At 39.2% G+C, this 13,857-nt stretch overlaps 1 protein-coding gene across 6 annotated transcripts in view; it reads right to left on the bottom strand.

Annotated features, from left to right (window-relative positions):
• Window positions 1–2,678: 2,678 nt before the first annotated feature.
• The window catches only part of SEC22C (SEC22 homolog C, vesicle trafficking protein), a 205,348-nt gene continuing 194,169 nt past the window's right edge, over window positions 2,679–13,857 (bottom strand). For 2 of the 6 annotated variants that reach the window (XM_086941101.1, XM_086941104.1), the window contains one exon: window positions 8,203–10,651. In XM_086941101.1, coding sequence (XP_086797227.1) covers window positions 10,451–10,651 — 201 coding nt within the window. In that variant the 3' untranslated portion in view covers window positions 8,203–10,450. Of the gene's footprint in view, window positions 10,652–13,857 lie in introns of all 6 variants that reach the window. The other 4 variants (XM_086941103.1, XM_086941100.1, XM_086941105.1 and 1 more) reach the window with 4 other exon arrangements.

The raw sequence follows: 13,857 nt of genomic DNA, 5'->3' as shown, positions 1-13,857 counted from the left end.
ATTGTATCTAAGGTTATATTAGAGTCTGAAGAGGTTCATCGTATTATCACATGAATGATATTATCAGTGATGTGATCAGTAATGTCAAATGAGATGTCATCAGTGATGTCATCAGTGATGTCATCAGTGATGTCACTGACCATGTCATGAATGATGTAATATGTGACATCATCCGCAGTGGATTGCGGGTGCGCGATATATAGTTATTGCAACTAACTATATATGCGAATTTCTATGGTTTTGTGAGAGTAAATTAAGGTTTTGTAAATGCTAATCCCTAACTATATATGGTCTATAACCTATGGTTTTTTCAGTGAATTTTCAAGGTTTTGTAAATGCTAATTCCTAACTATATATGGTCTATAACCTATGGTTTTTTCAGTGAATATATATATATATATATTCACTGAAAAAAACAAAGGTTACAGGGACGTTAAAGTTAGACTGATACTTCACTCATAGAAAACCAGAGAAGTTCAGCAGTTATAGTTAGATGAGCTAGCTATAACGCGTGCCCCGACAATGCAATGCTTATGACCTAACGTAGTACATCACTAATGACTTGACCAGTGACATTGCTAATGGCATTACTGATGACATCTCAAATGACTGTTTGTGGTTCTAAAAAGTTTATGAGTGATACATTTATATACTTCAAGGTGTATTGATGAAACAGTGAATGAATGAGCGCCTGTATGGATGACTTTCTCGTCACACGGACCTCACCGCGGACGCTACCTCGTCGTGCTTCCAAGGGCATCATCCTGCTCCCTTTCTAATTTTTTATGTTGCCGATCGACAGACGGCTTGTCCAAAAGGGATACCCTCTCTTCTGCGTGTCATTCGTAAATCCCAGATCGAATTCGGAAAGGCATCAGTCCTTCATTTGCCGAGCATCAGGCGTCCAACTTGAAAAAGAAACCTCCCCGCCACCAGGGGCCGTTTTAACCATTTACAAGATCGTGTCAACTTAAGCTGGTTCCTAGACCCTATTTGTCTTACACCGTCCACCTCTGTGGGCTCTTCATCTACATAGCGTCCGGTAGCCCCTTAAAAACATTCTGGAAGGAATATCTACGACGTGATGACCCATACATCTGCTGATCATCCAATAATTTGATCGTCTCCCTAACATATACGGTTTAGGAGATTCTTCTGATAACAATATCAACACATCTGGGTGCCTCCTGAAGAAGGCGCCCTTACGCCGAAACGCGCGTCGAGTTGTACTCGCCACAGTGTGATTTTTATTAATTAAATGATTCTTATTTTTAGATGTATAATTAGTAATGAAATATATGTTTTTTAATTATTGTCCACTTTGTATGTTTATGAATATGCCATGTATTTGTATGATTTTTAACTGTTTACATTAAAGTTCTGACCATTTTTAATTTTCCTTGCCCACCTTTAGTTTTTACTGTCAATTTATATTACTTGTTTTGCCATTGTTATGGACTGCCTAGGGTGTTTACTCACACATTGTTGTCCCTGCCCTAGGAGTTCACTGGCATCAGTGTCCAGGGGGTCCTTGTTTTTCGCAATCCATATAGGTGAGTAACTGCATATGTGAAAGGCAGTATAGGTGAGTGCTGGATTATATAAGTGACTGTATGCATAAGTGAGTGATCGTGAGAGTGGCTGTATGGGTGAGTGTGGGCTTGTGTGAGTGACTGTATAGTTAAGTAAGTTTGTGTTAGTATCTGTATGAATAAGTAAGTTGTGTGTATAACTGTATAGGTGAGTATGTGGCTGTGTGATTTACTCTATGGGCGAGTAAGTAGGTGTGTGATGGGCTGTGTGGCTGTATGTGTAGATATATCAGAGGCTTTATTAGTGAGTGGGTGTATGAGTGACTGTAGGGATGACTGAGTGGATGTGTGTGTAGACCTATGAATCAGTGAGTGAGTATGTAAGTACTGGTATGGGTGTGTCAATGGTTTCGGGAAGGGTTGGCAAATAGTACAAAATTCCCATTTGCACACCATGGGACTAGCACAGCTGTTCCATGGTGCACAAATTGGAACAATAAACTCGTCATAGGGTGTGCTACCCAGAATATTGTATTTACCAAGTGTGTTCGCCACCAAGATTCTCGACAGCTGAAAATCTGTGGACAAACAGAGAAGAGTAAGAAATGTGTACATAGGCAACCAGCAGATGTGCAATTAGCCTTTGGGCAAGTACCACCCAGCTTAAGAATTTGTGAATGGAACGCAATTTGCACCAAAATTGTAATCAAGGCCTTAGAGTTGGAAAACATCAGCTTTGGTGAAGGCTTGCACTTGAATGGCTACAGTAAAGTCGGTCTGAAAGACTACGCCCACATATTTACTACTGCCACACTGAAAGGGAATGTGCCCTGGGCTGCTGCATAGCATTTGTGAGGCCAAGCATCCATAGACATTCCCACCACTTTCTTGGGATTCATTTTACTACTCATTTGACATCGCTTAATGTGCATTGAACTTCGAAAGTAGTAGACACTGTCCAACACTGCTTTTTTCTGTGCCTCACTTCCAAATGTCACTGGACTATCTTCTCTTTGAAAAATGGAGTAAGCACTACAATAGCTCCGTAGTCCCACTAACACTGGTGTTCGTTTTTCAAGATTTCCATCATTGGACAGTGTACGACAGAAAGGTATCCTTGAAACCATGAAAAATGACTAACAACGGTTGTCTAATAAAGTCTTTTTACTTTTCCACCATATTTTCACATATGTACAATTCATATGCATGCATTATGCTCAAATTACATACATTAAGTCAGAAATATTGAAGTACAAAAACATGATTTTGTAAAGATTTCAGTTATCCTTTAATAAAGCATCCGTGTTTTTTTGGTTTAAAAGGTAGTTTCAACCAAGACACTTTGATGTCTTTACATGTAAACTTGACTGCCATGTTGTTTAGCCTTAAGATTCTATGATGTAATGCCAAGATTTTGAGAATGTGCCTGGGAAACAGAACCACTAGGGTCTCTGAACATCTTTGGAAGAGGATGTTCAAAGAGCACATATCACCTACCTACCAAAACCACCCAAACACCATCAAGTTCCAACACAGTATTAAAGTAAGCAGTAGTTAAACAAATATGCTTAGGAATTTAGTACAAAATAGTTTTTAGACGATTAGTCTACAGGGCAAGTGACAAACATGGGGGATCATTACAATTCGGCATGTAATTGAAAGTGGAGATACCAGGGTGAAGAGACCAATTCCCGCTGGCTATCCCAGTTACCAGCCATGAAGCATTTCTGGGCCCAAAATCAGGACAATTGTGAGACCTGGATTTAACAGGTCCAATGTTTACTAATTTCCGTGGATTTCAGGCCCAATCCAATACTCATTTTCAGGAGGAGGAAAATGTGTGTGGAAACACTTTAGGTATTTACTGAGTGTTACCGCATGAAATAAATCTTGAAATCAGGAGGGTTGGGACACCACTCCACTTGACTCAAAGGGCCATATTAGGAGGTGTACAGTACAGTACTGGCAGGTAGAAACTCTGCACTGGTAATCGCTTGTACCACATGGACACACCCTGCCAAAACCATGGAACTACATGTTAATTCCTACAGAATGGGGAATAACTATATGGACCTGGTTTTTCCATGTAAAATTCGTCACAGTTTCCATTTTTCATGGAGCAGTTGTGGGAGTGGGTGGAGAGAGAAAGGTCAGGGGAGGAAGTGAGAGGGTGGGGGAGAAATAGGCATTCCTTTGTGTCACAGAAGAGGGCTCTTGCAGTCTGATCCTCATACAATTTTGCTAATTGGATTTTTTTGCCGATTCTCACACCTGGATCGTCTGGAATTGCGACCATTAAGGCAATCACGATCAAGAGGTACCCCACCCTGAGACTCGCAATTAGAGGGAGCACATTGTGACAGAAATATGTTCTTCTAATAAGAATGTGAAAATATATTTAGTACCAAGAGGGTCGTTTTATTTTCATTTTTTTTAAGAAACTTCAACTAGTTGCTTTCCAATTACTGAAACAAGGCTGAAGGTCTCAAGTAAACTATCATCAACAAAACCAATGTTTTGATTAGTTAAATAACTATTGGAGTATTACATGGGAAGAACAGGCAAATATAGGATGATTATGCTAATGAGGGTACATTGTTATCCTGAAAATAAATCCCCCATTTTTTTGTAATACATTTACATAGTGAAGCGTTTTATCATTAACTCAAAAAAAAATCCCCAGTGGCTGCTGTTTGTTTACTAAAGGTCACACCATTTAAATCGAATGGGTTGATTCTCAAAACTTTTATTAGAAAAATCTCAGAAATATATTCACTAAATTTTTTCTGCAAAGATTCAAGACTTTTTTTTCAGACTCATAACCGTAAATGTGCATTTGCACTTGTAACTTTTTGCCCTCGACCAAGAATATATTTTTTCGGGTGGAATTTTTCTCCGCCATACGCCCCCAGGAAATATAAGGATCTGTGTGAAAGTTTCCACCCATTTTGCAAACTGTGTCCAACTTTTATTACTAGAAAATACCTGTGCGCAAAAGAACAGATACAAATCTTGGGATGCTTTCCGAATTCTCAACGTTCCATCTGCAGAGTCATTCGCCAAATATCTTGATTTCACAAATCGCCATCTGTAATTTACACCTATTGATGAAGTTTTGGAATGCACAACATTTTGAAGAATCACCCTTCTTAGTTGGTTCTTCAAGCTTTTAGTCTTTTCGCGGCAATAACAAGGATATGGGCGGATAATATTCAGAAAATATAAAAACAAGTCACTTGATTTTATCATTATGAAAATAAATATGAGGCCAACTAATAGCATATAGCAACAAAAACAAGGATGGATATACAAAAAACGTCCTAACATTTTGGGGGTACTTCAAGCAATAATGCTTTTGTAAAACTGAGAAGGAGAAAGTGGTTTTGTTTCCCATGTGCATTCGTAGATACATCATTTTCTATCAAAAACGTAGGCTCAAAGGACTCCACATATACAAATTAAAGTAGCATACCATACTATAAATAATACTTAAAAACAGCCTTGCGAGTCTAATTTGTGATATTTTACTAGAGAGTCTCCGACTGTCGTGAGATACCTTGCATTCTATTAAATCATTGCACTTTCTCCCTTAAGCAAAGTCACCAAAACCTGTGAAAACAGAGCAGAAAGCACAGGTATTCTCTGCACATTTACCATGATGGATTTACACAACTCAGCCTGCAACCTACTGAGTGAAACACCTGAAAAAACAGGGATTTTAAACAAGGAACATTTATAATAGTGTATGACCCAAATAGTGTTAAACATTTTCTTTTCAACCTACATGAATGAAAGATTTTATACCCTCCAGGCTTTTATCACAAAAAAGGATTGCTATCTACAATGCACGAGATAAAGAACGTAATGTGTGATGATTAAGTGTACTTTTGAGATGTAAAATAGCCCCTCATGCATTGCAGGCAAGCACTCCATAGGATCTGAATGAAATATCAAACAGCCAATAGCATGAGGTGAGAGATACATACTCCTCTGTGTGGAGCCAAGCATTTACAGTTTAAGGAATTGTTAGCAATAGGTCTTGTGGGCAGCTGGGCTGTCAAGGCAAATCTATAAAGTAGTAAGATAAGCTTAGGCCTCATCCCAAAAGGGGAATCTGTAGATTCATCTGTGATTCTACGTAAAATACCAAAGCAAAAGACTAGGCTGTTAAAGGAAAGTAAAGCTTTCTTCTTCATTTTGGTATCCTCTATAGATTCAAACCCTTAAAAGGAAGTGAGGGGCAGTCAACATCGAAAGGAAGGATGGTACTGAGAAATTTACTTGTGCCTAAAGTCGTGTCTGCAACTGAGTGAGCTGGTGCTTTGACACGCCTGTATACCACAGACTACAAGTAATGTCTATTGTGAACTTGCAAACCCTCAAGATTCATTAAAGGGATAGAATAAGAAAAGACCTTAAACTGAATTTTCTGCAAGGTACCAGAAAAGAGAAGCTCAACAGAACGGAGAGATGCAAATGTCAGAGGAAGCATGAGCAGTGCATATATCCTTTAAATGCCTCATTTGCAGACCGGTCTTTTGACCATAGAATATGCAAGGAAACATCAACTTTAGCAGATTAATGTATGTATCTGATTTGATGGATAATGGCCTTCTAAGAATGCCCAGTTTCTAGGAGCTACATCCAGGATTAAGATTTTTCTCAAATGACAACAACCATAGAATGTACAAAATATGAATGCCCAAATATAGAGTAATCTGCAGAGGAAATGTCTCACATTAAAGATTCAGCTGCAGTAAGCAGATACCCATGTGTATTCAATTCTAATGAAGGTAAGCTGATAAAAAAACTAGGACCCGTAAAAAAAATCTAGAAACCTGATCCTAAGCTGAAATTAACTGTTTCCAAATATAAAACAATGGTGTTTTACCGCCCATATGAGCTATATTTACTAAGTCCTCATTGGTGTGTAGAAATGAGTAGAAGACAAAAAAATATATATTAAAGGACCAACACTTGTAGGGCCGGGGCTTTGAGTGTTTCTTTTGATACATGTGTTTCACTAACTCATGTACCGCATACACTGAAGCTATCTCTCTTTCTTTTAACAGTAGAAAGCACAATGAGTACACTCCTTTGTAATTTAAGTCTGGGAGGCGGGGGCAGCGTATCTGAGGCATTTTATAGGTAGTATAAGCAATTGTTATGTAATACCATTTTGGGTTATGGGCAAACAACTGGAAATTGTGAGTAGATCTGAAAATCCAGCTCCGACTCATAGTTTCTAGCATCCTGCAGTCTAATCTCCTACAAACTGGAACACATTATCAGATATCCTTCCTACCACTCAGGTACTGCAAGCAGATTTACGATATATTTAGTAAAAATGATAATAAATAAAAAAGTACTCAACCATTTTCCAAAAAACCTTCTGCTCATCTCTGACTTTTATCTCCTTTCCTTTGTAGACTGTATGGGCATTTGGATTAAAACAGAGTCTATCCTATGCCAAGCCATTGCCTCCTGAGGGTTCTTCCTTATTGCCAGTCATTGTTGTTACAGCCTTCTACTTGCCTAGAGTTCTCTCACTTTATGCCTTTAAGAGAGGTTGCATTATGACACTTCCTTATGAAATTCTAGACAAAATCTTGAAATGTGGAGCCAATAATGTAAGAGCAAAATAAACGGTATGTCCAAGGGGCAGCGCTGCAAACTTTAATCTGAGAAACATTGCAGTAGATTGCCTTCTTTTCCGGAAGCTCATTATACCTGTAATGAATAGTCCCATTTGTTGCCTTCTAAATCAATCTGCTTGTTATGCAAATTTGTCTTCCCAAGTTCTCTAATACATTGTTCTTTCAAAGTACAGACATACAATTCAGGCAGGAACTGACCTTCATCTTTTCTCAGATTTAATAAAGAATTCTTGAAGAGATGGTTCCATCACAATGTCAGGATCTGAGCTAGGTGCCCTATTTATCAGAAGCTGTGTTCAGGAAATCTTCCAGTGTTGTATGAAGAAACCCTTACACAAAAGGCACAACAACCTTGATATAGTAAAATGAGTCTCCAAAGTCTGAAAACAAAAGGACTCTGCGTATTGCTTTTGGAACAGAATGCTAAATGAATCAACAGCTATTTTGCTGGACCTGAATAAGAACAGTGTTTTCAGTACAAGAGAGTCTTTTGTGTCTAAAATCCTTTTAATGCAGGTGAGGAATCTTAGAGTCGCTCCAATCGTTCTCAGGGTCAGGAAAGCTTTTCTTGGCCTCAGATTCAAGAGTGTTGCTTCCAAACAGCACTTCTTGAGCACACATGACAGGGGTAGAAAAATATATATTTTCTGTGCTGAAGGAAATCTTTGTAGGAGGTGATTTCCTTCCTTTCAATGTTAGCATCCCCCAAAGGAGTTTTTCCTTTTTTTGAAAAGCAGAATAAACAAATTCAACCATTGAGGAAGAACAAACAGAAAGTTTCAATATGATAGATGCGACTTTATGGGGCTATGGCTCTATTTGTTTCAAGAGAAGATTTGATAGTACCAGCCTAGCCACTGCGACTTGAACCAAAACTGTGATTTATATTACACTGTGTTATTGATTCCAAAATCTCACCAAGCCAGAACAGCATACCCCATAGGTACACAGAAAACTGTGCATACTGCAGCCATACCAACTGTTATAACAAATATAAGAAATTACCTCAATGGTGTTACCCAAAAAGGATCTTTTTCTAAACAGTTCAATCAAACAGTCCTTTTGGGTTTAAAATTAAAAACCTAGTAAACTAAAATAAATTGTAAAACAGTTATTGTAGCAAAAAAAACGTTCTCAAGAGTAGAAAAATAAATTATAAGTGGTTACAGTGAAAAACAAAAAAAAAACTGAAAGAGAGACATTTCTCAAAAACAGAAAGTATGCCTAACAATAAAGCAAAACAGACTGAAACGGAAGCCCAGAGATGCTGTCATGTGGCTGGCAAGAAAAGTAAGGGAGACCCTGCAGAATCAAGGGTCATTCAACATCAAGGTGCCACAATAGATACCCATATGAATACTAAATGATTAAAGAAATTACAATGACAACCCTGGATCCTGCCACAACCGCCATCAATTCTGTATGTGTGAATCTACTGAAGATCCAATATAAGGGAAACTAAACATAAAATAAACAAGAAGGTTATAAATCAGATTGTTTGTGCTCCACAAAGCATAAAGCCTGGATCTCCCTAGACGAACTCACAACAACCCCTACCTCAGGGAACTCCACTGGCTTTCTGTACAGAAAATATGGATGTAGGCTCCTGACCCATGCATACAAGGCCCTAGAATACAGACCTGCCTACTTGAACTACCGCCGGAACTTCCATCAGCCCATCAGACACCTTCATTTTGCTTCCCTTTCTCTAACCCTCACCCGGCACCCAACATAGCAGATGCAGGGGTCACTCCTACTACCAAGCAGCGTTGACTTGAAACAAGCTATCCTTACATCTCTGGCCTTCCCCATCTCTACCAGAGTTCCGAAAGTCCCTAAAGACCTGGCTAGTTGGCTAATCAACTGGACCCTGACAGAACCTGGACACCATCATGGGTGATAAGGATTGTTCTACAAATCCACCGATTGATTGATTTAAGACTAGTGGTTTTTGTTCTTTTTCAAGGAAGCTGTGCAATTGGCCATGGCTATTAGTGGAAATGAAACAAATACATACCTAAAAATACTTTCTACATAAAAAATATATGATCAGTAGCATTTTAGGGCATACAATAGTAAATAGTCACACTAGAACACAAACGTTTTCAGTGCAGATAAGATTATCAGATGAAGACCCTAACAAAACCGATACATTTCAAAAGTGCAGGTTCTTCGTTTATCAACAACATAAGAGCTCAGAGAACAAGAGTTATAAAACAAATACCCAGGCTATCAGAAAGGTTTGGTCATACTACTATAAAAAAAGGGAATAAGGCATGAGAAAAATCATTTTCTTCACCTTTTGCTAAAAAAATGTATTGGCAAATGGGCTGCATCCAGCTCCAAAGGGCGAACTGAAATCTTCTGACCTCAAAAACGCTTCCAGGGAATCAAGAATAAGTAGAACCTTAGCTGTGCAAAAAAAATAATAGATCCCACATTCATGAAAAACTTCTTGATTATAGAAGGCATTTCACAAATTTGTCTGCAAAACGCAAGAAACTTAAAACGGGACCTAATAGATTTTCAGAAATTGTGGGTACAAGTAGAGTCAATCTATGAGATGCCTGGAAAACGTGCATGTAGCAATAACTGCTTTAAAGGCAGACCGCATCGCACTAGATGGGCTTAGAAGCCAATTGAAAGGTGCAGTGCGAGCTGCTTACCTAAGGATGGTGCATTTCTGATCTGATGTCTCACGTGCGCATCATACAGAACTCATCAACCAAGCAACTGAAAACTGACCAGCAACTGAGAGACATGCTAACCCACCCATTAAACGCACAAATTCATATCTGGGGGAAATAGCCAACCCGGTGACTTCTTTAAAAATATGTGTACATTTAGTAGAAAACTATAAATATTTAACGCCAAATTAGTTTTCAGACGCTGAGACATAAAAAATATCCTTTGGATTTTCGATTTGTTTGTCCCTTCTTTTGAAAGAAAAAACTAACATTTTAAATAAACATTTTCTTTAGGTTCTTTGTAATAAAATGTGTGATTTGTAGATCAGGCTAAAATCCCCTTCGGATAGCCGTTGCACACTGAGGAAAATCTATCACGTCGCCTCCGTTAGAAAGTTGAGATAACATGCAATTTCGCCCTTTTTGCTTCAAAGACAAAATATTGGATTATTTTCCTGGTTTCAGAAGCAGGAGGCACAATTCGACCTGGACAGCTGGTGACACAGCTGTGTGGAACTGTGGGTGAAGGTTGAGGACTATGAAAACAGGATACCAAAAGAAATGATTTGAGTTTTCAAACTCCGCAGTCCAGCTGCTTGTCTACAGGTTTTCTCGTTAATATTTGATATGCAGAAAGAGAAGCTACACCAGAATGGAAGACGATTTGCCAGAAGTTCCTTAATCCATACAAGTAAAGGTTGCAAATGCAGATAAAGGCCAACAGTCCAAGAGTCTTCAGTCTTCGTTCTGTACAGTAGAACAGGTACAAATAACACTAAAATGACAAAATGATGTGAATAATGTTAGATCCACTAATGCAAACATGGTGTAATGTACAAAGAGAAAATCAAAAAGAGTATTGCCAGTGGCTACTATCAATACATTACCAAACATAAACCTTGAATGGAAAGGCAAGAGGGCTGCATACGTCATAATAACAGCAGGTAAAAAGTCTTTAACCGAGGAAAAACTGAAATCATTATTAGGACAGTGAAACTATGCCTATATATGGACAATTTAACAGATTGTGAGATAAAACTGTATCAAAAAAATATCAACAAGTCAATGTACTGTAAAAATAGTAACAGAACAATGAAAGTCAAATAAATCGATTAGCAACAAAATATGACAAATAAAGCTGCAGCCCTGGGGAGTCTTGTTACACATCATGCATGATGTTCATCAGTGACTGATCATGAATGCAGGACTGGATGTAATGCAATCAGAAGCAAGGAGGGTGGAGATTCTCATGCCAAAATGGTAACTTCTCAAACATGAGTTCAGCATGATCACCATGTAAATTACAAACAACACATAATATGAATGATATGACCTGCATAGAAGTAAAACAAGATTGGAGCATGGTAAAATCAAGAGTCCTAGTGAAACTGAGACAAGGCTCCACATCCGGGAGGACAGTTCTCAGTGCTGAAGTGGTGTAGCTAGTAGTCTGATCTTTGAGGACAATGAAGGTCCGAAAGGGCACACAGGAGGAGCAAGCAGGGCATCATTAAGTAGTGAAGTAGTGTGGCTCACTGGTTAGAGGCGGCAGACCCGAGAGCAGAGGACGGCCCGGGACCAGGGTTCGATTCCCGGCGCTGCAGGTTTCTGGACCAGGGTCAGCGGACTCGATAATTCTCTCGCCTCGGTGCCCACTCTGATCAGCGATCACACTCGGCAACTCTGGGCATTAGCTTGCCTCATCTTCACTAACGGCCCCACCAGACCGCCGGGGATGCCTGGTCTCACCCTGGAGATACCCATTAAGGGACCATCTCTCAGGGAAGCCAGGAAGGGTTTCGCAGCGGTCGAAGCGCCTTGGGACCCTCCGGGTAAGTAGTGTGCTATATAAATGCCTATACATACATTAAGCTTTCTGGGTCTGGCTACCGTGCAAGACATATGGGCACGGGACCTCTGCCCGTCTCCAAATATGGCTAAAGAGCTCATTCAGTGTGGCTTTGGGCACCAAGGTCAGTCAGGCTGGTAATGGGCTGACGCTCATGCCTCGTCAAGCTGAGACTAGTGGGTACCACTAATTGCCAAAAGGTGGTGTCCCCCAAAATTGTGACACATACAATAAGTAAGTATTGGTACAAGGTGGGGTGGCATTCACCAGTCAGACTAACTTCTTTAGCTCATCCCATCTTCCACACAAGTGACGTTAGAGAAGCTGACATTCAATTTGAGCAGGTATTTAATTCTCTGGTAGGTACACATTTTGCAGATCAATAAGAAATTTGTTACTTACCTATACCTTCAGTTCTCCAGAGTTGGTATCTTTTTAACACGCATATACTTCAATCATTCCCTGTTGTCAGGTTGGGAGTATCTGGTAACTTTAAATAGCAGTCAATCGTGTTAAAATAGTCGTAGGGCTCTGCAACAGTATTTTAGTAGCATATCCACCTCATTTCAAACACTTAAACTTCAGCCAATAAGGAAGTGCGGAGCGCTCCTACTTCCCCTAGAGGCCACAAGATATATGATTTCAACTGCATGCTGCATGTGAGGGAGATTGCAAGAAGATCTCTGCTCTAATCTCTCAGTGACCTTATCCTCATACTTTGCTGGTCTACCATGGAAATGAGTGAATACTACCTTCAACTTTCAGAGTAATGTAAGTTGTTCTTAAGAGTAGTTTTGGGGGAAAGCTCAATTTTATGGGCCAGGGAGACCTCTCCTCTGTCCCCAACCGTCATCATGGCTGACAGAAATCGTTTTTCAAATTCTGCTCTACCTGCGGACGAAACAAAAGTTATTCTGATGACCCACATGGCCAATGTATTTAGTGGAAAAAATTAAGGAGGACCCCTCTTGGTAGTTATGTGGGACCAGGGGGAAACTTGAAAAAGTATGGGGTGTCCAGTTTGTACAGGCCAAAGGATCTGTTAACCAATGGAAGTAATATGTATACCTCTGACTGCTTAGGGATCTAGTTGAGCCGGGTTAAATCTTTCTCGTGGGGTTAGCAACAATGAGCAACAAGTATCTGATGTACAGTTGATGTACAAATGATCACTGAATTTTATAAAAATAATCACAAAAATAACAATATAACAGTGTCTACAACTGATTATCAGGTGACAAAAATGTAAACTAAAACAGATAACTTTTGGTAAAAAATATACAAGTTTATTATTATTTCATACACACTTCATCATTTCATCATGTTTAAAAACAACAATAAAAGCAAACATATAGCTAATCATTTAACATAATATTATACAGTGAATTGTAATTAAAATATGGTACAAAGAAATTTTAAGAATCACAGGTTAAGTCGACGCGGCGTTTCGGTTTTTCTTATAGGACACCTTCTTCAGGACCGATTCTAAAAAAAAACAAAAAACCCACACCAACAGGTGAATCTAGATAGAGCTAGCTCAATGGTGATAAATAGAAACTTGCGTATTGATGGTAGGCACCACGTTCTAACTTAAGAACATCTAAGTTATAGTGGAACTAATCCAAGCACGGACAAAGTCATATTATAATAGATACCGTGATGCATTACCACTCCAGTGATTCTCTGACTGGTCTCTTTTGGGGTCCCTTTCCCAACTAACTGAGCATGCATCATAAAGTCCAGCCAAAATAGCGACTTAAACAGGAGAATGAAGCGGCACAATAGGCTATAGAACTCCGCAGATAAAACCCATGTGGCACACTCCAACAAATAAAGAGTAAACACCTGAGATACAGAAATAAGAACAAATCAATATCATGTGAAATCACGATGTAGTATTAAAATAAATACATCAGCCTAGGAACGGGATGTTGTCTTTGTGCGTATATAGACGATATGGGCAACAAATCAAGAATAATAAAAACTTCAGTCGAAGAAACTGAGGAAACTTGATAAACGCGAAGCAAAACGTGTTACGTTCCCATAGTAACGGCTTCCGTATTGGACGATTTTCGTCCAATCATACAAGAGACAAGACCACTAGCAACGCGTTTAGAAAGGCGGAACAAGCC

The sequence above is a fragment of the Lissotriton vulgaris genome, chromosome 10, assembly GCF_964263255.1.
Source record: "Lissotriton vulgaris chromosome 10, aLisVul1.2, whole genome shotgun sequence".
Taxonomy (NCBI): Eukaryota; Metazoa; Chordata; class Amphibia; order Caudata; family Salamandridae; genus Lissotriton; species Lissotriton vulgaris.
This window is presented reverse-complemented; position numbering and strand designations above follow the sequence as displayed.